General features: G+C 40.7%; 4 protein-coding genes and 1 pseudogene across 7 annotated transcripts in view; 2 read left to right on the forward strand and 3 right to left on the reverse strand.

The window, feature by feature from the left end:
- The first annotated feature begins 10,368 nt into the window (after positions 1-10,368).
- Positions 10,369-12,832, forward strand: LOC9653220 (annotated as a pseudogene).
- LOC9658142 (sister-chromatid cohesion protein 3) lies at positions 12,636-17,583 on the reverse strand. Of its 4 annotated transcripts, XR_002993298.1 has the most exons (24): positions 17,414-17,583; positions 17,264-17,360; positions 17,087-17,219; positions 16,919-17,031; positions 16,763-16,855; positions 16,544-16,707; positions 16,252-16,491; positions 16,054-16,198; positions 15,826-16,004; positions 15,654-15,775; positions 15,475-15,605; positions 15,250-15,423; positions 15,041-15,202; positions 14,789-14,989; positions 14,599-14,736; positions 14,350-14,550; positions 14,152-14,296; positions 13,985-14,100; positions 13,790-13,933; positions 13,491-13,741; positions 13,317-13,438; positions 12,984-13,257; positions 12,787-12,926; positions 12,636-12,728 (listed from the first exon to the last, which is right to left on the reverse strand). XR_002993298.1 is itself a non-coding variant. In XM_024683044.1 (23 exons), exons 1-23 carry the CDS (start codon positions 17,476-17,478, stop codon positions 12,923-12,925), a joined length of 3,411 nt encoding a protein of 1,136 aa, XP_024538812.1. In that variant the 5' UTR covers positions 17,479-17,583; the 3' UTR covers positions 12,758-12,922. The 4 variants fall into 4 exon arrangements, 3 of the variants coding, with proteins under 3 accessions (XP_024538812.1, XP_024538813.1, XP_024538811.1); XM_024683044.1 differs by lacking the exon at positions 12,636-12,728 and having other exon boundaries at positions 12,758-12,926; positions 15,475-15,602; XM_024683045.1 differs by lacking the exon at positions 12,636-12,728 and having other exon boundaries at positions 12,758-12,926; positions 13,985-14,094.
- A 15-nt stretch (positions 17,584-17,598) lies between these two features.
- LOC9653221 (B3 domain-containing transcription repressor VAL2) lies at positions 17,599-19,506 on the reverse strand. The gene is made up of 9 exons (XM_002978159.2): positions 19,235-19,506; positions 19,073-19,154; positions 18,916-19,017; positions 18,613-18,863; positions 18,443-18,536; positions 18,198-18,372; positions 18,070-18,146; positions 17,783-18,001; positions 17,599-17,702 (listed from the first exon to the last, which is right to left on the reverse strand). The coding sequence occupies exons 1-9, from the start codon at positions 19,354-19,356 to the stop codon at positions 17,649-17,651; spliced, it is 1,176 nt and encodes a 391-aa protein (XP_002978205.2). The 5' UTR covers positions 19,357-19,506; the 3' UTR covers positions 17,599-17,648.
- A 68-nt stretch (positions 19,507-19,574) lies between these two features.
- On the reverse strand, positions 19,575-20,379 carry LOC9653222 (nuclear transport factor 2B). Its single transcript, XM_002978160.2, has 2 exons — positions 20,028-20,379; positions 19,575-19,744 (listed from the first exon to the last, which is right to left on the reverse strand). Exons 1-2 carry the CDS (start codon positions 20,331-20,333, stop codon positions 19,670-19,672), a joined length of 381 nt encoding a protein of 126 aa, XP_002978206.1. The 5' UTR covers positions 20,334-20,379; the 3' UTR covers positions 19,575-19,669.
- Positions 20,380-20,490: 111 nt separating this feature from the next.
- The window catches only part of LOC112349129 (oleosin 16 kDa-like), an 879-nt gene continuing 806 nt past the window's right edge, over positions 20,491-20,563 (forward strand). The window contains exon 1 of the mRNA XM_024682920.1: positions 20,491-20,539. Within this exon, the coding sequence (XP_024538688.1) occupies positions 20,491-20,539 (49 nt within the window). The remainder of the gene's footprint in view (positions 20,540-20,563) is intronic.

A 20,563-nucleotide genomic window follows, 5' to 3' on the forward strand; every position in this document is an offset into this window, starting at 1 on the left:
GTTTGGCTTTCGCTTCAGCAACTACCACGTGGCGCCCTTCTGGCTCCACTTTAGGGCCTAGGGATTTTGTGTCTCACAACAATCCTGTCTCTCAAAGATTGGGCCATCCATCCATGAATGATCATCCTAAATCCACTTGTTAGCATCCTTATGATGCTCACAGACATAGGGAACAACTTTCCCCAATATCCTTTTTTAGTCCCCATCAAGTCCCTTTCTGTCCACAATTGTGTTTGCCAACATTGCCACTGAGTTAGGGCTCGAGGGCCAAACCAGTATGTCCCATTAACCTTTGATACTTCCTTGTTATATAACCACATCTTTAATCAATATATAAGAGGACTGTTCCTTTTTCTTTCCTCAGTTTTGGACTCTGGGGCAACCTTTTGAAACACCACAGCCTTACACGAGCCTCATGGGTATTCTTCCCACCATCTGCATTTGGGTGCCCTAGCTATATGGCTAGAGCAAAGTTCTGATGAGCCGTGCTAAGTATCCAAGTAGGTAATGCCACCCATACTTGGATTGGGAGCATCGACCATCTGATCTCTCAGGGGAATTAGAACTAGCTCTTGAACACTTTACCAAACTACCCTATTTATCTGTTTGTATTCACTCTAGCCTTGGCCTTTTTAGTGGTTATATCATCATTCAACACGTGGGTATAACCTTTCTAGGCCATATTAGCCTTTTCTAGCCAAACTAGTTCCACTAGAGTCCAACACCCACACTCTCTCTATTATACTTTTGGAACCCCCTACAGCCCCCCTCGCCTGGGGGATGATTGCTTTGGGCTTTTACCCTACAACTTGTATTAGTATTTGAACTCGGACTTGGATTTGGATTCAGATTCAAACTCAGACTCGGTCTCGGTCTTGGTCTCGGTCTTGGACTCGGTCTTAGTCTCTATCTTGGATCTATCTCAGACTCCATCTCATATCTATCTCAAATTCCATCTCAGATCTATCTCAAACTCTATCTCTAGTCCATCTCAGACTTCATCTCGAAGCCATTTCAGACTCTATCTCGGGTCCATCTTGAACTCCATTTTAGACTCCATCTCAGACTTCATCTCAGAGTCTATCTCGAACTCCAACTTGGGTCTACATTGAGTTCATTGCAAACTCCTCCTCAGACTCCATCTCAACACTTCTATGTGTTATGTGTTAATCCTCTTGTGTCCCTTTCTAGAGATTCACTTATCGCTCGTTTCATAATTGTTCCTCGAGCCCTTCTTTGGGAGTTCCACTCTCGCTCTCAACTTTTCAAGTCAGAGCATTTAGTCCAAACATGTTACACTTGTTTGGCTTTTGCATCGGCCATTACCACGTGGCACCCTTTTGGCTCCACTTTGGGGCTTAGGGATTTGTGTCTTATAGAGAATGAAAGTCAATTTTCATTCTCTATGGCAATAATCATACACATAAGGAGTGTATAAGCCTAGTTATGCCTATAAATGATTTCAAGTTTGAGTTTCAATATTAATAATGCCAAGTCAAGTTTTTAACTTCATCTTTAATATAAATTTATTACAGTGCAATCATGCCAATTGTGACTTTGAGGCTTCTCCTCTTTGTTTTATATTCCTTTATCTTTCTTTCATTCCTTTTAGTTTTGTTTTATATCATCTTTTTGTTTCTAACTTTACTTCCATCACTTTTGTTTTTCTATTATTTTTATTGTATTTCTAACTTTTCTATTCTCTTTCTAGATCTTTTAGATAATCTTTGTGTGATGGTAGTTGACTAATTCAAGAAAGAAAGTATCAATCTCTTCAACTTTGACCTATTATTTAGGGCCAAGATTGCAATGCATCATTTAATTCCAACTAAAGATGTTTATCCAATTAAGGTTTCTATTCAACATCTGCTGTTAAAGGAGATTAAAATTTTATATACAGATGTCAAGGAGATTTTAAAAAAGGGTAGGCATATAAACAATATCTTTTTAAAAAGCTTGATGATAGTATTTAATTCTGCATTGATTATTTTTCTTAAACAATATAACTATCTTAGATATATACCTCACACTACTGATTTTCCAGATCATTTAGGGATAAATCATTAATTCACCAAGTTAAACCTTACTTTTAAGTACTAGTATGCCTTGATGGATAAAAAAGATGTCTCAAGATTTTTTTTATACACCATTTAATTTCTACAAGTTCTTGGTGATGCCATTTAATTTGAACAATATTTTAGTGACTTTTAAATAGTTGGTAAATTAGGTTCTTATAACATATAAAGAATGACTACCAACTTCATCAATGATGTCTTAATCCACTCAAAGAAGACATGGGAGAAGCATATTTGTGAAATTCATAAGATGCATTTGATGTTAAATTTGTACTACTCTCCCTCATATTGTGGAAGGATAGTTGGAGTTAATAACAATTTCCTCTTTATATGAGCTAGTAGTCTTTGATTTAATAGTGTCTTTTCCATAGTTAACTATCAGTAATGAGTATATCATTATTATTTTCAACTACTTGACTTGTTAGATGGAAGTCAATACTCTTGCTAGTGCATCTATAATTTCCATTAGATACTTCCTCCTTAATTAATTTATGTTCCAACATTCTTGTTTAAAGCAGATTTTGTTAGATAATTATCCCAAATTATGGTTGAGGCATTTTATGTCTTCATGTCTCGGCTAGGGATACATCACACATCCATAATTGTTTATTATCCATAAACAAATGATTTAGTGGAATAGCTCATTCAAAACTTCAAAAGGATGATTATGGAGTATGTAAACTTTCAGTATTTGGATTGGTTTAATATTTATAGGTCATAAAAGTACAAGTTCTATTAATGTTTTGCCATATAAACTTTTATATAGTCATGAATCTAATATTACCAACAAAGTTGGGTTTAATTTTGTGATTGCCAGAAGTTGTCAATGTTAAGTCATAGAATCAATATTTGAAGAGCTGTAAAACATAAATCCCTAAGTCTCAAAGTGGAGTTGAAGGTATGCCATATGTTAGTGGCCAAAACAAAAGTGCAACAAGCGTAGCCAAAATCTTCAACTCAAAATATCAAGAGTGGGATATAAAATACAAATTCCTAAGTTCCAAAGTTTAGTCAAAGGTATGCCATGTGGCAATGGCTGAGGAGGAAGTCCAAAGAATGTAACATGTTTGGATCAAAAGTGTTAACTTGAAAACTTGAGAGTGGGAGTGGAACTCTTGAAAAAAGCACTTAAGGAATAAGTATGAAACAATCAATAAGTGAATTTTAGAAAGAAAAAAAAGAATGATTAATATGTGGCAAATGTTATAACATGTGAAAGTGTCAAAATCAAAATAGAACCCATAGACTTGAAGTGTAACAATGTCAAAACCATCTCACGTACCTAAAAACCAAGTGTATGAAGTATCAAACATATCTGAGACTTGATGTATTTAGGGCAAGATATATCCAAGGGTAAGGTAAAAGCTTAAAACAATTATTTCCCAGACCCTTAGGAGTTTGGTAAATGCCTATGGGATAGTAAGGGGAGGACTTTAGAGAAACTAGTATGACTAAGAAAGGCTATATCTATATGGTAGGTGATGGTATAAATATTAAGGAGCTTAAAGTTAGAGTGAATATGGATAGATAAATGGTGACTTGGTAAAGTGTTCAAAAGTTAGGTTTTATGGTAGAAGTAATATGTGACTTTGATAGATTAGTGTTTACTATTAAATTTCTTCAAATGTCACCAACTTTAGCTCTTTTAGACAATCAAATGATTAATGCTCTCAATCCAAATCTAGGTGAAACTACTTATTTAAAAAGATTATATGGCTCATCAAAACCTCACTCTAGCCATATGGCTAGGGCACCCTGGTGGAAAGTGGGGAGAGTACTCATGAAATTTATGTTGGGCTATAGTGTTTCAAAATGTCATTCTAAAGTCCCTAACTATGGAAAGAAAGAGGAATGGTCCTCTTGTTTAGTAATTAAAGATTTGGTTGCGTGGTGAAGAAATTTTAGAAGTCATTGGGATTTGGTAGATGGGCCTTTAGATCCTAACTCAGTGATAAGTATTGCCATTATAAAGGGACTTGGTGGGGATCAAAGAAGGAATATTAAAAGATAATAGTCCTTTATAATAAAAGTGGTTATAAAGTGACTATTAATGTAATAAATAGTTTGGTTTTAGAAAAACATGGCCTTACTATAATAGGATGGTATATTAGCAGTACCTTTAGGTATCTAAAGTGGGACAATTCTACCTTTAAAATTGAAATTGTATGTATTAAACATCCATTAACGAAGGTATCCACTATTGGACTATAGTACAAATATATAACTAGTAATCTTATATAGAATAACTAGTTTATATAATGGAAATATTGGTAATTCAGTGTAGAAATGGAGGTTTTGGTTCCCTTTAACAGGAATAAAAATAATGTTAACATTAAGGGTTCATTGCTAGAGTTCATCCATTTTCTATTATTCATGCTAGGATGATTGAAATTTTAGTAGATTCAATGCAGAAATAAATAAAAACCCCAAAAAAAAGGACTATAGTGACTAAAGATGGTCTATATATAATTGTGGACAATCATTTGAGGGGAAGAATTATTAGGCACCAATTTTGACTATATGGTCAACATAAATAAAAAATTAGTTCAGGCATGGACTTAGGGTAAAAACGTGATTTTAAGCTCTTGAATGGAAATAAATATAATGCATGAGCATATTGAGATAGTAATGCACCAAATAAGACTACTTTGGTAAATTGACTTAAGATTCAACTTTTTCTAATGATAATTGCATAGAGGAGTGCTTGCTTTGGCTAGGCCAATATGAAAAAAAAATGGCTGCCAAACATATAGAGGCTTTAATGGCTATTCTAGTCTTAGATGGTGAAATTGGTTTAAGAAATGAGTTTTAGGCTATTTTTTCTCTATGCTTTATGTGAATCTCAACACATTTAAGAGATATGTGCCACATGTTTAGAATCATATTGTCCATCCAAGTGTTAAACCTAACCCAACCTATTAAGGATGTTAACCTCATAGGGTTAAGGGGACATGTGTGTGTGCATGTGATCACCCCTTTAGCTCTTTAGCCAGTTGGCATAGAGTGTAAATAATAGGATCTTAACATTGGTATGATCAAGTGGAATAACGTTTTGAAAGAATATTCATTATGATGGATCTAGAAGGAGAATTAACACTATAGTATAGGGTATTTAGAGAGAGAAATAGAGGGGATATGATCTCTCCCTTTAGAGACAGAGATCATTGGTATCAGAGCCTAGTTTGATTCTCGTGGCTAAGAAGTGGGCAAAAATATTCTAAAGGAATATTCAATATGGTGGATCTATAGGAAGAACCAAGGTTTAGTAGTACCCTAAAAGAAAGACTACGGTGACCAAAGTATGATTGCAAACGATCATTCCCTAACAAGGGGAGGATTGTTAGGTACCAAACATTAATTTTTTTCAAGGACAAATTTGAAGAGTTTATTGGCCCTTACATTCTATATTTAATCATCTTTCAAACTATTCTCTTAGATTATTTATAATTCAATACATTTCTCATACCCTTATGAACAAAAGCTAAAACCTATAACTCTTTTGAGATCTTCACTCTCTTACACTGTACCACTCAGGTTTAGCTAAGTAGGAGCAAAATTAAATCACTAATATCAATTTTGATTGCTTTAACCAACTACAAAGTTAGACTTTAGACACTTTTAATACCAAATTGCTTTGTGTTTTGATTATAACATTTCATCAGCAATACTTGAGGAAGGAGTAGTATGAGGTCTATTCATATATACCATATAGATATAAACAAGATTAGCACAAGATAATCTAGATTATCACAAGCCTAATCAGACTTGTTGATCTAGAAAATGTTTGTATAAGTATAGGCCTTGGTTCTCTCACACATTATAAATTTAGATATTTATTTAAGCATTCAAACTCTTTGTTTTATAATATATTATAGTGGAAGGACTCAATCTTGTCAAACAAACTTAATTTTAACAATAATTAATTATTTCAAAGATTAAAAATTATCTTAATAGTTATTTGTATGTATAATCAAATTATGTTATAAATATCTTAAACTTATAATAGAAATGTTTTTAAAGAATTTAGTAATTATTAAACTTGACTATTACTAATTACAATGTAATGATTATATTATTTTGTCTGTTTTCAATATACAATCAACTAAATATTTCAATTTTTAACGTCTCTTTATTGTAATTTTTGAGTTATATTTATTAGTATAAAACAAGTACATGAAGATATTTAAATTTTGTAAAATACACATATTATTATTATTATTTACTCAATATAATATATTTATTATTGTACTTATATAGTAAATTATAAAAATAATTAAATCTCACTTGCTGTTCATATTTTTTTAAATTGAAATGTTTTTTAGAATTTTTATTTATTTAATCTAAGTAAAATAAGCTTAATATAACCTATGTTTAAAATTTTAGTAAATAAGGAAACTCTATATATTATATAACAGTAATTTAATTTAGTAATTTAAATAAACCTAATTATACTAAGATAAATATATATTATATCACTAATTGTTTTTTGAGTATTTTCCAATTCTTTGACTTTGGGGGGGGGGGGGGGCAGGTTCTAAATGTATAGTAGGGATAGTGGCCAAAAGCATTGCTAACCACTTGAAATATTAATTTGGCTTCTACTAGACTATATCACTCTTTGAGCTTGGGTTTAACCCAAATTCTAGATGGTGGGGTACCCACTTTCTCACATTAAGCCAGTAGTATGCCAAAATTATGCTATACTTTGCTAACATTATTTTGTTTGCAAGAGCTAAATTGTAGTGCATTGTAGTGCACATGGTTTTTACCTTTTATCCTATGATGATTTATCATAAGATAACCATGAAGCGGAACCTAAACCCTTTATATGCCACGTGTTACATGCCACATGTCCAAAGGATAGTGGTGCAAAACCCAAATTTCAGGGCCTTGGGCTATTGAACGAAGAGATGGTGCCAAATTCCCAAGCATAGAGTTCAAGAGTACTGGCACTGGAGCACAGAATGACTCTCAAGCATACAACCCAAGGAACGAAAAAACAAAAACATGAAGTGACTTGGAACAATCTTAAAGTATCTAACATCTTAATGCCAAGATTAGCATGCAAAACGAAGCCAAACAAAGTGTGGTGCTATTTTACTATACCGGTGGCCTAAAATAAAGATATGGGTACTCCACCAACTAGCATAGAATGGAACTTGGGTTTAGACCCAAGCCAAACACAAAACAAAGATAAACATGCAAGCAAGAGCTAAACTATGCCTTATGTTAATTGGCCATACCTAATTTACCCATTATCCCTACTATACATTTGAAACCCCTTATATCCCCCCACCCTTTGGGCTTTCACCCCAAACCACCTTTAGTATTGAGAGTTAGTCTCTAGGACAAACTTGAAACTTATTAAATATGGAATGTCTTTAGATTGCGAATTTAGACACAAAATGAACACCATTGTGTTTAGGATAATCTCTACATTTTGTAAATATGCCAAATGAGCAAATTTAGACACTTTCTATAAATAGCATTTGGGACTGAATGGTACTAACACAAAGTGCATGATAGCGAGGGTGTTTGGTAGACACGGTAAGCTATCATTTAGCGAATATTAAGGGATCAAGCTCAATATCGCAGGGATTCTCAACACTAGCAAGTGTAAGCCAACAAATAAGTTTCTCTAACCAAGTCAAGTATGCTTAAGTAATAGCATTTAGGAATTCCGCCTTTATGTTAATTTGGTCAAGTGCACATACGAAGACTAGTTTCTAAACTAGTTTAGGTGGAAACTAATAAAGAATTCAACAATACCGACCTTTTGTTGTCATGGCAGTAAGGAAAGAATATCTGAAAGAATATCTGAAAGAATTAACTAAAAGGTAACTTTCGATACCTGAAATCACATTCACAACATATACCCTATCTTTCTCCCCTTAAGTTAACTAAAAAAGGGGTAATTGTTTGATAAGAAAGCTTTTAATGGTTATTTTATCCCTATTTATCCCCCAAGGTTCCACGGTGATAGTATATCTAAATCTCATCTTATGATGACATGCACTAAATTCACCCCCCAAAGTTTCATAGTAATAGTATATCTAAATCTCATCCCATGATGACATGCACTACACTCACTTCAAAGATGTCAATGTCCTTATTGACTTAACTATTAAGCCAAAAAGAACTAACACTTCCATATCCTCATTGACTATTGACTAACAATCCTTTCATTATGTAAAATCTCAGCCTATAATGACATATGCTACACACATTTCAAAGATGTCAATGTCCTTATTGACTTGATTACTAAGCCAAAAGGAATTAACACTTCCATATCCTCATTGACTATTGATTGACAATCCTTCTATTGTATAATATATTTAAATCTCATCTTATAATAACATGCACTACACTCACTTCAAAGATGTCAATGTCTTCATAACCCCTATTGAGCCAAAGGGAACTAACACTTCTATATCTTTATTGACTATTGACTAACAATCCTTTCATTATGTAGTATATTTAAATTTTATCCCATGATGACATGCACTACACTCACTTTAAAGATGTCAATGTCTTCATAACCATTATTGAGCCAAAGGGAACTAACACCTTCATATCCTCATTGACTATTTACTAACACTCTTTCCATTGTATAGTATATCTAAATCTTATCCTATGATGATATGCACTATAGTCACGTCAAAGATGTCAATGTCCTTATTGACTTGACTAATAACCTTTATTGAGCTAAAAGGAACTAACACCTTCATATCCTCATTGACTATTGACTAACAATCCTTATATTGTGTAAACTAGTTATTCCATATTGTGAGATAATTAATCATTCACCCATACCATAGTCCCACGGTAAATTGTGTAGACCAACTATTCCATGTTATAAGGTAACTAATCACCCACCCATACCACAGTCCCACAATAAATACTTTCTTCTATAGAGCATCCACAAGAGAACTAACACCTCTATATCCTCATTGACTATTGATTAACAATTATTCCATTGTGTAGATTAAATGTTCCATGTTGTGAGGTAATTAGTCATAAATTGTGTAAACTAACTATTCCATGTTGTGAGGTAACTAATTATCCATCCATACCACAATCCCACAGTAGATACCTTGTCTGTAGAACATCCATAAAAGGAAGGACATAATATATATAATTTCAAATTTAGGAGTAAGAATATATTTTACTCAAATGTATATTATATTTTAAGTAATCACTAATAAATAGGAATCAAACCCATGCCATTTGCTCTAATACCACATGTAACACACTCTACCTCTCTCCTTTAATTAGAAAAGGGGCAATTGCTTAATAAAAGAGCCTTTAGTAGCTATTTTATTCCTATTTATCCCCCAAGGTTTCATAGTAATTGTATATCCAAATTCCATCCTACAATGACATATGTTATATAAATGTAGAGAGTAAATGCTCATAAGGGATTTTAATGTATATTAAACCCTCATTTAGCATAATAGGCTTGGAGACCAAATATACATGCACTATAAACTTGTATCACCTATGAGGTGCAATTTCCATTTCTCATATAGGAGTCTCATTTGTTTGTGAGATATACCAAAAAAGAGTTACATTTTAAAATCGCAAAGCTTATGAAAGAAGATTAAAGAAAATAGCGGGTGAGATTGACTGGAAGAATATGCATCTTATCAGAGATAAAAAGTTATATCTCAATTTAATTTTATTTTTACACAAACATTAAACAGTAGTATAAAGTGGCATAGTATCAATCCAAACTTTTTTTCATTTTTATGGGTAGATTACACAAAACTTGCAATAAATTAAAAGAATCCTCCACCACACAGAGAGGTGGCATGATATCCATCCAAACCATAAAAAGATAGCCTATGGTTAAGGATGCCAAATATATAAACATTGATATCTTTTTGCTATTCACTAAAGAGAGTTAATTTATATGATAACTTTAAGCCTTGCTTTTTCCATACATGGCATGAAAAATGGTATAGGCCTAAAAAATAATTTTAGAACATGTTTGGAAAGTTTGAATTTAAAGTATATTTTTCAAGATTTGATGCCAAAGCCTACTCCTCCCCTGCCACCTGGGTTTGGGGTCTTCAAAAATCTGCCTTTCGAAAACACTAGGTTTGGCATGACTAAACCACTATATCCAATAAATGATATACCTTGCTGCATAGATTCCTCCCATGTGCAATCACATATTGCCATATTTGTTCCGAGATATTCATTAATAAAAGAATAAAAATTTTCTGGTGTCTCAAAAGCCCACCCACAACAACCATTGCCTGACACTAAAGAGCTAGATAACTTAAGGGAGATTACTAATGTATTTAGGAGGAACTTAGTTGAAGGCGACTGGGAGCATCCGAGCCATGTGATGGAGCGGGCACTTGTCGCCCACTATGCACTCTTCCTTCACTTTCTGATTGAACCTAATTTTGCTAGATCGCTTTCATACTGCCACTCGATTCCTCTCTCTTTCGGCGTCTCCATTATCAAATCGATCAATCCATTGATCTCCTGTCCCAGGTGCCGTGATTTGGTTCCGTTTTGGATCCATCATCTTTTCAGCATTTTAATATATCCAACGTTTTTTCTACGCGACCGTGCAGTGTGGGGTCTCCTGTGGATTTTACGACAATGCTTCCCAGACGAGCATCGAGGATTCCGCGACCACTGTTTGCATGATTTTGGTCGCTTCAAAGTGGTGAGCTTCCTCATATCTTTCCTTCCTCAAAGTTGGCTCTCTCGTCTCTCTTTTTCTTCCTTGCCTGCCTTCTCGTGCGTTTTCTTGGCTGTACGTAGATTCCAGTCTCATTGAATTTGGTGATTGGTTTTTTTGGTGTAAGCAGCGATGCATTCGATCTGTCTCAAGAGCATGGAACACGCGACCAAGAACGCCGCGGCCATCCAACGCGAGCTCCTGCAGCAAATCCTGGAGAAGAACGCCGGGACCGAGTACCTTACGCGGCATGGCCTGGACGAGGAATCCAACCTCGTCGATGGCTTCTACAAGCTACCCCTCGTAGAGTACAATGACATCGAAGCGGACATCAAGCGTATTGCGGACGGCGACACTGGAAGAATACTTTGCTCCGATCCAATCTCACAGTTCTTCATCAGGTGTGTGGTTTCCGCAAAGTTTCGTTCTTCCTTGTCAAATTCTTTCTCAGCTCAGGGACGACGACCGGACGATCCAAACTCATCCCGGTGACGAAAGAAGCCGTGGATCAAGCGCACAAGAGGCCAGTCGAACTCTCGATTCTTCCATCCACCACTGATATCTCTGGCTTGGCACAGGGTGTTCACGATCAATCCGGACGAAACTTACTTGGCATTCTGGTTCGCGAGCAAGCAGTCCCTCACGAAAGGTGGCTTCAAGGCCGAGACTGTCACAACCAGCGGTCTCAACAGCGCTCACTTCAAGCGAGCAGCCGCATCCTTCGTCACCCCGCACAAGATCTTCCAGTCCACCAGCATGTACCAGTGCCTCTACTGCCACCTTCTCTGCGGCCTCCTCCGCCGCGAGGAAGTCACCGTCGTGATCTCGGCCTTCGCCTTCGCACTGACCGAGGCTTTCCGGGTGCTGGAGCAAGTCTGGTCGGAGCTGCTCGAGGACATCGAGGCTGGAAGCTTGAGCTCGAGGATCACAGACCCGACTTTGCGGCTCGCTATGTCCGGCATTGCTCCTCCCAGTCCCGAGCTCGCAGAGCAGCTGAGAAGGGAGTTTCGATCGTTTAGCATGGACGGGATCGTCCAGCGCCTGTGGCCCAACGCGAAGTCTGTGGTAGCTGTCACAACCGGAGCCATGGCACCATACGCCCCGAGGCTGCGAGCTCTTGCTGGAAAAACTCCGGTGGTTTGCGGAAACTACTTCAGCTCCGAGTGCTTGATCGGGATCAACCTCAGCCCGGCCTCGTCGCCAGCCACTTTCACCGTCAACCCGGAGTTTGCGTACTTCGAGTTTCTTAGCTACCACGACGGTGAAACCAAGTTGAATGGCCTGGAGGAGCAACGTCCCGTTGGTCTCACGGAGGTGATGATCGGAGAGAAGTATGAGATCGTGGTGACAACTCGATCTGGTACGTTTTGCTTCCAAGTTCTTCGTTTTTCTCCCTGTCAGACCTTGGAGTTCACAGGTCTCTATCGATACAGGCTCGGAGATGTCGTCCAAGTGGCCGGCTTCTTCAACTCGAGCCCGAGCCTGAGATTTCTTTTCCGGAGAAACGTGGTGATGAGCGTAGCCACTGACAAAACGGACGAGTTCGAGCTCCAGGCCGTAGTCCACAAGGCCTCATTGCTGCTGCGGAGCTCAAGCCAGCTCCACGACTTTGCAGGCTACGCCGACTTCTCGTCCATCCCGGGACATTACGCCATCTTCTGGGAGCTCAACCACGGCGGCTCCATGGATCCGAGCACCCTGCAAGACTGCTGTGAGCTCCTGGACGTGTCTCTCAACGATCCTTACTTGCGCGGGAGGAGTAGTGGAGCCATCGGTCCTCTAAAGCTGTGCGTGGTGAGGGGCGGGAGCTTTAGAGAGCTGTTTGAGCAGCACGTCGCGAGAGGCGGGAGTGGAAGCCAGTACAAATCTTGTCGCTGCGTCGCGAGCAAACAAGCCATTGATCTACTGCGAAGAAACACTCTCCAGCAAGCCTTAAGTTCGAAGTTTCCAAATCCCTGGAAACTAAGTATTAAGTCTCTGGAGCTTGACCAATAATCATGTAGCCATTTTTACCGTGATCGTTATCGCGACTGACAAAACGAGATCTTCCTCGTTTGGATTTGGAGAGCTTGCATCTGCGAGAACTAACAGCACCTACTTTACAACATCGGTGTCTTGAGCCGAGACAAGGGGAATGAAAATCAATCTTTCACCTACACCCAAACCACATCGTGAGAAGAACAGCATAAATGAAAATGAGAATTACTTACACCGGAAGGTCTTCTTCCGTGCCTGTGAGCACCGTAGCTTTCTTCCGGGTTCTCATTGAGTGCTGCGAAGAAGAAGGCGGGGACAGCACAGTAGTTGGTCCTTTTTGCTTGAGCTTCTGTCGCACTTGGTAGAGAGGAGTGTCATCGTCATCTTCTATCTGGTCCTCCGACTCCGATGGTTGCTCCTCGTCGCTCTCGGACTCATCTCCAAACAGCTTCTTCTTGTTGTTAGTCTTGGCGTTTCTAGGTGGCCGAGGAGGCTGGTCATGCTTTCCTGGAAAACAAAGAAAAAACAAAAGCAGATGAAATAGAAAGAAAAAAGTCACTACTGACCTGGAGCTTCTGTTTTCGACACCCTCTCCTGGAGATGCTCCAGGAATGTCTGATATGGACGCCATCCAGTCGGATCTTGATCTACATCGTCGTCGTTTACCCTGCTTTGCACGTTCTCGATGCTGCAAGCGCAAGTGAGTGGCTTACAACGCAAGGAAATATAAGAGAACTTACATATCTCGTATGTCGGCTGCAGCTAATCTTTGTAAGAATGGTAAAACGCACGCCTCGAGAAATGACAACTGCGTGGGAGTATCTTCAAACGCATGCTCCACGCCATTTCTTACGAGCTTTAAGATGCTTGGCCTGTGGATGTTACGGGCGAAACCGGAAAATGTCGCTGAAAGACGGTTCGCTAGCTCCTTACAAAGCTCAAATGATTTAGGCTTTGCTTCTTCATCGTCCTCTAAATGTCTGCTGTAGGCCTGAAATTTTTTCCAGAGTCACAACATGCTTTGCACAAGCTGGCTCACCTTCTTCATAGCGTCTAGATAGAGGCTACATAGCTCTTGGGACTTCATATTCTTTTTGAAGACGAGAATTAGCTGCTTTATGGTCTCCTCGACTCCCTTGCCATGGAGCACGTAGTGCGATATGATCTCCGACCCAATAAAGTCCTGAAATTTCAAGCTTTGTAGTCCCTCTGAAACTTTCAAAAGGAGACGTACCTTAGGAATCATTTCATGCGCAACTAGCTTTGCAGCCGACGTGATAACGATATCTTTCTGGCTAAAGTAATCCGCTTCTTCCTCTCGCTCTACCTCCATGTCGTCGTCATCTGAATCTGAAAGTAAAGATTCAGTTGTTTATCACCATCTACACTAAATATTTTTACCAGGTACAGATAGCCTGAGTTCGCACAGCTCCCAAAACTTCTCCAACCTCTCTGAAGAGGGAGAAAACCCCAATCGTTCAATTTTCGTAGAGGACAGCTTTTCTTTGCTGAATAGGCTGCAAAGGTCCGAGAAAATGGTGCAAATCTGGGATCACGTGAGAGTTAGCTTCTGAGTGATTCGTCAGGTTCAAGACCTACCGTAGAACTTAGCAAGGACTTGGTCTGCCCGTCACTGAAACTCGAAATAACATTGTCCATCTGAGTTTCAAGGTGCTTATAAAGTGTAGATCTCTTGGTTATAAGACTCGTTAATTGATTCTCATCTGGATTATCGTGGTCAATACTTTTGAGATACCATATCACATACAGAAATATGTTTGTCAAATCTAATTGCACAGCCTGAAGCAAGTAGGGTTGTAAGATAGAAAACAATAAAAGGAACTATACCTCGTCTTCCAAATCACTGAAGTCTTCCAGAAGTGTGAGTAGATCTTTGTAGAGCTCTTCATTATTTATAGGCATTGCCAACTGCAAATGCTGTAACCGTCGTAAGTTCACCGTAAGAGAATAGTCGTCTTCAGTTTCCTGATGAACTCGAGTCAGTACAAGGCAGAAACAACGGTATCGAAAACGTTACCCCCGCGTGCTCAATGGCCGATCTCAGTTTGCGAATAACTTCATCAGTCGTTTCTTTCAAAACGCGTTGAGCAGCATCTTGAAGATCTGCCTTCGTCTCACTAGCGCAAAAGACTAAAGTGTTGACACATGTTTGCAACGTCTTGCGGTCCCCATGTTTAAAGAACGCGTCCCTTGTGAGCTCAAGAGATGAAATGCAGCTCTAATCGCAATACACAAAATAATTTAGACTATCATGCAGTTGTGTATGTACCTGTTCTTGCTGCTTTAATGAATAGAGATCAAGATTCATATGTTGCATGATCTCAACGATATAACACACTTTAGATTTGTCCGCAAGATATTTCCTTAACAACTTCGGATGAGGCTTGATCATTGCCGTTGTCAATTTCTTCTTACTGGACTCAAAAGCCTCCTGCAGGATAGCAAATCAACAATTCTGTCAAACCATAGACAAAATACCTTCTGCGCCTTCGTTAGTGTTGCCTTGCGACTGTCAATGGTAGGCACCAGTTTCTCACCAACTGATCTCTTTGCAGAACCACCAAGAACCCTGCATAAACTTGCAATATCAACATCTGTCAGCTCCTGATTCTCACTGTCATCCAGTAGCATCGAAATTAGGCACTTCCAGTCCTACAACACACAGCTTAGAGGGGAGTGGTGAAGAAAAGGAAAATGACAAACCTGCATAGCCTTCATTTCTTCCCAGACAGCATCGATAACATAATCGCTTAGAATGGGATCACTTGCGAAGTCTTTCAGGATCGTTAGCAATCTCTTTAACTGGACATCAGATTTATCGCTGTCCTCGCCTTCTGTAGAGAAAAAAAGTTTTAAGTGGCTCTAAACAGCATAATACACACCTTCTGCGTTTGGCACGGCAATCATCTGCTCATAAACTAGCTGCCCTACAGCGTGACGAATCGAAGGCGATTCATCGATCAAAAGATCGTACAGAGGGCTCACGTCTTTGATAAGTTGATGCCTGATTCATTGCACAACTTAGTGATTAATCGCAGCAAAACCAAAACGCACCTTAGCAGCTGTTTAAACAAGCCGATGGCGCTCACTGCAACACTTATATCAACATCATCCGCTAGTTCGATCATTCGATTAGAAAACCGTTGTGTAAATAGCGCCATAGAAGGTACATTATCATCAATCTCGTAGATAGCTCGGAGAGCCTCAATAGAGCTCTTGCGGACGGCTACGTTCTTCACAATGTACAGTTAGAAGGCATGCAAGCGGGAAAGCTTTTCATACCTTATCGCTGAGCGTCCATCCGATATACTTTAGATAGAGGTCATTGAGGAAGTAGGACGGGTATGATATAACCCATCCACCAATGGCTTTGACGCATGCAACTCTGAAATCTACGTCGACGTCACGATACCGATGCATAAAGAGCCTGGGAAGGAATTCATAATCAGAAAATTGAACCTTAGAGAAAAATGATCGTACCCGCGGATTATGGCCTGGATCATACCCTCGATTTTTGTTATTTTATCGTGCGTTTGAGACAGGACTTTGTTGAGCGACTCGATGCGTGCAGCATCCTTCCGTTTCTTCTTTTCCTCGGCAATAAGCTGGCGCTGTTTCGTTTCCCGAGATTGAGAAAGCGTCTTTGCAACGGTGACAAATGATGTCGCGAGCTGAAGTCCGATGAGCGTCGAGACATGCCGGAAGTGCCTAGGCGGGGTGCTGAAGAGGCCAACGTGAGAACGAAAGTAAGCAGAACTTTTTTTTAACTTGCCATGAGAGCGCCGTCACAAAGTTTATGCACATCTCCATAAGTTGTTCGTCAAAAAGTGGTCCGTTTTGGCATTCTAGAACGAAGGTATCCCAGAATAATGTCAGATTGTCTTTAAAACCACGCAGATCCTTTTGCTTCGACGTAACAAAATCTTCCACATCCCCCTATTTCGCAGGCAATGAGTACTGAAAACAAAAACTGGACAAAACAGTCACGTACCGCTTTAGCCTGACTAACAAGCTCGAGAACAACCTCATCAACATTAATTTCGTCGAGTAAATCTTCGTCAATATTGTACTTCGCACCGCAAGCCTTGATAGACGAGCGTAAGGAAAAACCGTGGCAAGAACAAATGAAAATCCCACAAAAGCTAACCTCAAATATACACATAATAAGTTCGCATGTCGCCGGCCGCTGGCTTGATTCGTAGCGATCAATCCAGTTCTTCACAGCTCGAGGAACAAGCTTCCCATTATGCTTGATCACGTCTGAGAAAAGTTGCCAATGCTTCAACGCGGCCAGAAGAAAAGACAATACCCTCACCTATTAAGCTTTGTCGATCATCACTGGAATCCTCAGACTGCCTGTTCTTCCTCTTTTTTCCTCGATCATCTTGCTCCAAACTGCTGTCTTTCCCACTCTCGGACTCCAAAGACACTTGCCGCTTGCGACGTTTCTGTGAAAGATTTCAGACATCTCCAAAAATGTTGAAATTCCTACCGGAGGAAGCCCATCTCCCCGCGCCGCAGCTCCCCGCTTCTTGGATTGCGCCGGTTCTTGCGCCGAGCCCTCCTCATCGCTGCTGCTCGCGTTCACTCTACCTCAAGGATGCATCAGTCTAGCCCTGCCAAGAGACGAGATCACACTTACTCCTGCCACAGCCGCGTCTTCTCCAATTCCTCCCTGCTGAGCCTGCGCCTACTGCTCGACGCCATTCCACGAACCCTAGGCGATCCCGCGCTCTAAAGCGTCCTCTTCACTTCGCCATAGCTAAATGAGAAAACCCTTTTGCGCGGGGAAAGCCCCGACCGTACACAAGGGATCCCGGTTTTCCGTACCACAAGGGTAACTTTGTTTTTTACGTTGCATTGTTCTCTCTCGTTCCTCACACAATAGCTGGGGAGCTATCAAAGCCCTTTCTCACAATCACAGGAGGTTCCTAGATATCACCAAGAACGAGAAAAAAAAATCTGGCCATCAAAAAACATCTAGAAACTGTGATTTGATCGTCACTCTTACCTCGTATTCCTCAAATCTGTGTCCATCGATCGTCATGATGCTGGGAGTGATCCCCGGCGGTGGTGAAAGCCAATCTTGAGCTTCCTCCCAGGCGCTTCTCGCCGTGGAACACTCCGGAGTTCTCGGAGAGCTAAAACTCACTGGGCCTTCCCTCGATGCCAAGCTCTTATTAACAAAGCCTGGAGCAAACGCTGTGGTGGAATCTTTAACAGCTTTCGCCTAGAGGAAAACCAATTAGAAATATTAGAATGTAAGCATCGTTCTTCATGGAAGGATCAGCCGAGAACCTTGGGCTTGAGAACCACAGCATTTCTTCGATATCCCATGACCATCTTGCCTCCAGGATCGATCCGGCTGAAAGTAACTGCAACTTCCAACGTTAGATCAATGCCTTGGAGTGCTATAAGTCACTCACCTACATCACCGGCTTGCAGTTGCAATGCTTTGACGCAAGGAGTGATGCCTTCCAAAACGTACATCCTGCTGCTGTTGTTTGGCCAGAACCGAAACTGGAATTGCCACTCTTGGCCTTTCGAGTCGCTCATTTTGATCGGTATTCCCTCGGGCGAAGATATGGGAGGAAAAAAAGCCTGACAAAGGAAACACCACGAAACGTAAGACCTCACAAATCCCTGCGTAAGTTTGTATGAACTTCAGTACCTCAGCACAAGCTTTTGGGAGCACCAAGCGGCCGATTCGTCCAGCATCACTTGCCGTGAGGGTCTTCTCGAATAACGGTACGACGGTGGTGGAGCTTCCACAAGTCAGGAAACACTACTGAATCTCTGAAGAGAGAAAACTAAGAAAAAAGAAAGAACTAGCAAGCATACCTTCCGTCCGGCGTTTGCTGCTGCCTTTCCTTGTCCGTCACAACGTCCGGGCCCAACTGTTTGTGGCATCCTCCGAGCTCGTCGATTGCTGGAACGTCCTGCGGTTCCTTTTCTTCAGGGCTTTCTAGCTTTTGCCTTTTAACCGAGCCAGCGAGAGATGCTGCTTGTTCATCCTCGGAAGATTGATCCGAGGCCTTGACTCTTGTGAGAGATGTGGATTCGGAGGACACATTTGCCGGACCTTCAACTGTCTAAAGTCCCACGGCTGAAATAATAGAAATGAAGCTTTGAGTCGTACGATACCTTGCATGGAGTCAATCCTTTCGCGCAGCTCACGCATTCAACCCCACCAAAATCGAGATGAACAAAAGAAGACACTGATGCAATGCATCCACAGTGGACAGGCTGCATTTCAATATCAAAAACTTAGATCCAAAGACGAAAGAAAACAAACACTCACCTTCTTACAATTGTTACATGTTCTCCATCCCGCATCACTGGAATGAAAAGTCTCGCAGAATCTCGATTGCTCGTACACCAACCTGTGAGAAACACCAGCAGCATTTCACCCGTAAATTGTCCATCTTCACAAAAACATTTTGAAAAGAGTGAATTCACTCACCCGCAGTAGTCGCACAAATCCGCTATTCTCCCCGACTGCAAGCCCCATCCGGATTTCCACACGCTGCTGTTGGTCGCGGGGCATTTGGTGTTCCAACAGACCTTGCGCTTGAGATGATCCATCGCTCCGGTCCTCCTGCCCTAGAAACAGAGATCCCTATCGCGCGCTCGCGCCTACGGTGCCCCAATGCATCGCTCCCGCGCAAATCTCCACCCGCATTCTAGCTACGTCGAGGAGATCTTGCGAGTGCTTCTTCGTCCACAGGAACTTTAGGGCTTTGTCTTGGACACGTGTCAAATATCTAAATTGTTCGGATGGTTCCACGTGGACTTACTTAATGTGGAGGCTTTTGAGTAAATACATACTTAATGTGGATAAATACAATAGCACAAAAAAAAGGCACCAATCAGTTGTTTTCATTTTCCCCAGTTCGAGCTAAGCATAGTTGAGCCGAAAGATGTCGTTGAGGACGAAGAGGGAACCCTCGGCCGTGGGAACGAGATGGAACATCTAGAAAAAAATCCACAAAGAAAATCGATTCCAATGATTCAATCCAAGTAGAAACGAAGAAAATTGATTCGATCCAATCCAACAAGCAAAAGATCGATGGGGGGGACCAAAAGCGCACCAAGAGAAAACGAAAGATCTATGGCGGGATCAAACAGATCTAAAGGAAACGAAGTGAAACTTGCTAGCATAAAGCAGGAATCTCTTTCTTCTTCGAGCTCGAGGAGGATCACGCAGGGATCTAAGAACTCTTGAGCGCCAAGCAAAGAATGGAGGAGGATCATACCTGGCTGAATTTGAGGGGGTGCTCCTCGCCGGGCAGCTGGAGGATCCCGCTGACAAAGACGAGCATACCTCCGTGCGCGCCCGAGGGCTGGCAGTCGACCGTGGAGATGTTGTGCTTGCACTGCTGGAAGGGCAAGCTATTGAGCTTGTTGGCGATGTTGGGCGCGCCCTGGAATTGCTGGCCCTCGAAGGTGAGCATGGACGCGTCCTGGTAGAGCGAGACGAGCCCGGCGCGGTTGGCGTCGAATGTGTTGTAGTAGTGATCCACGAATGCCCGCGACACCTGATCGGGATCCATGGCCGCCATCGATCGGAGCCCCTGCGCGAAGAACCCTAGTTTTTGCTTGGCGAGTTATAATCTATTCCTTTTTTCCGGTTTGCTTTATTACACTTTTATATCATAGTTGCTGACTCAGCCCTAGCATGTGTGGCAAGTGACGTGTCAGGTGAGTTGGCGTGGCGAGATGCCAGAGAGACATGTGGCACTGACCTGGCAGATGCCCTATGTGTGGGGCACCTGCCAAGTGTCACCGCGGC

This window comes from Selaginella moellendorffii, unplaced genomic scaffold (genome assembly GCF_000143415.4).
Source record: "Selaginella moellendorffii unplaced genomic scaffold, v1.0 SELMOscaffold_36, whole genome shotgun sequence".
Lineage (NCBI taxonomy): Eukaryota > Viridiplantae > Streptophyta > Lycopodiopsida > Selaginellales > Selaginellaceae > Selaginella > Selaginella moellendorffii.

Coding starts and splice junctions, on each gene's coding strand:
- LOC9658142 (XM_024683043.1), bottom strand. CDS start 17,478: ATGGCGTCGAGCAGTAGGCGCAGGCTCAGCAGGGAGGAATTGGAGAAG. Junction 16,856..16,918: donor TTATTATGTGTATATTTGAG/GTTAGCTTTTGT, acceptor TCGTCTATCAAG/GCTTGCGGTGCGAAGTACAA. Junction 16,199..16,251: donor ATCCAGGCCATAATCCGCGG/GTACGATCATTT, acceptor ATTCCTTCCCAG/GCTCTTTATGCATCGGTATC.
- LOC9653221 (XM_002978159.2), bottom strand. CDS start 19,356: ATGGATCATCTCAAGCGCAAGGTCTGTTGGAACACCAAATGCCCCGCG. Junction 19,155..19,234: donor GATTTGTGCGACTACTGCGG/GTGAGTGAATTC, acceptor TGTTTCTCACAG/GTTGGTGTACGAGCAATCGA. Junction 18,373..18,442: donor TCCCAAAAGCTTGTGCTGAG/GTACTGAAGTTC, acceptor TTCCTTTGTCAG/GCTTTTTTTCCTCCCATATC.
- LOC9653222 (XM_002978160.2), bottom strand. CDS start 20,333: ATGGCGGCCATGGATCCCGATCAGGTGTCGCGGGCATTCGTGGATCAC. Junction 19,745..20,027: donor ACCCCCTCAAATTCAGCCAG/GTATGATCCTCC, acceptor ATTTTTTTCTAG/ATGTTCCATCTCGTTCCCAC.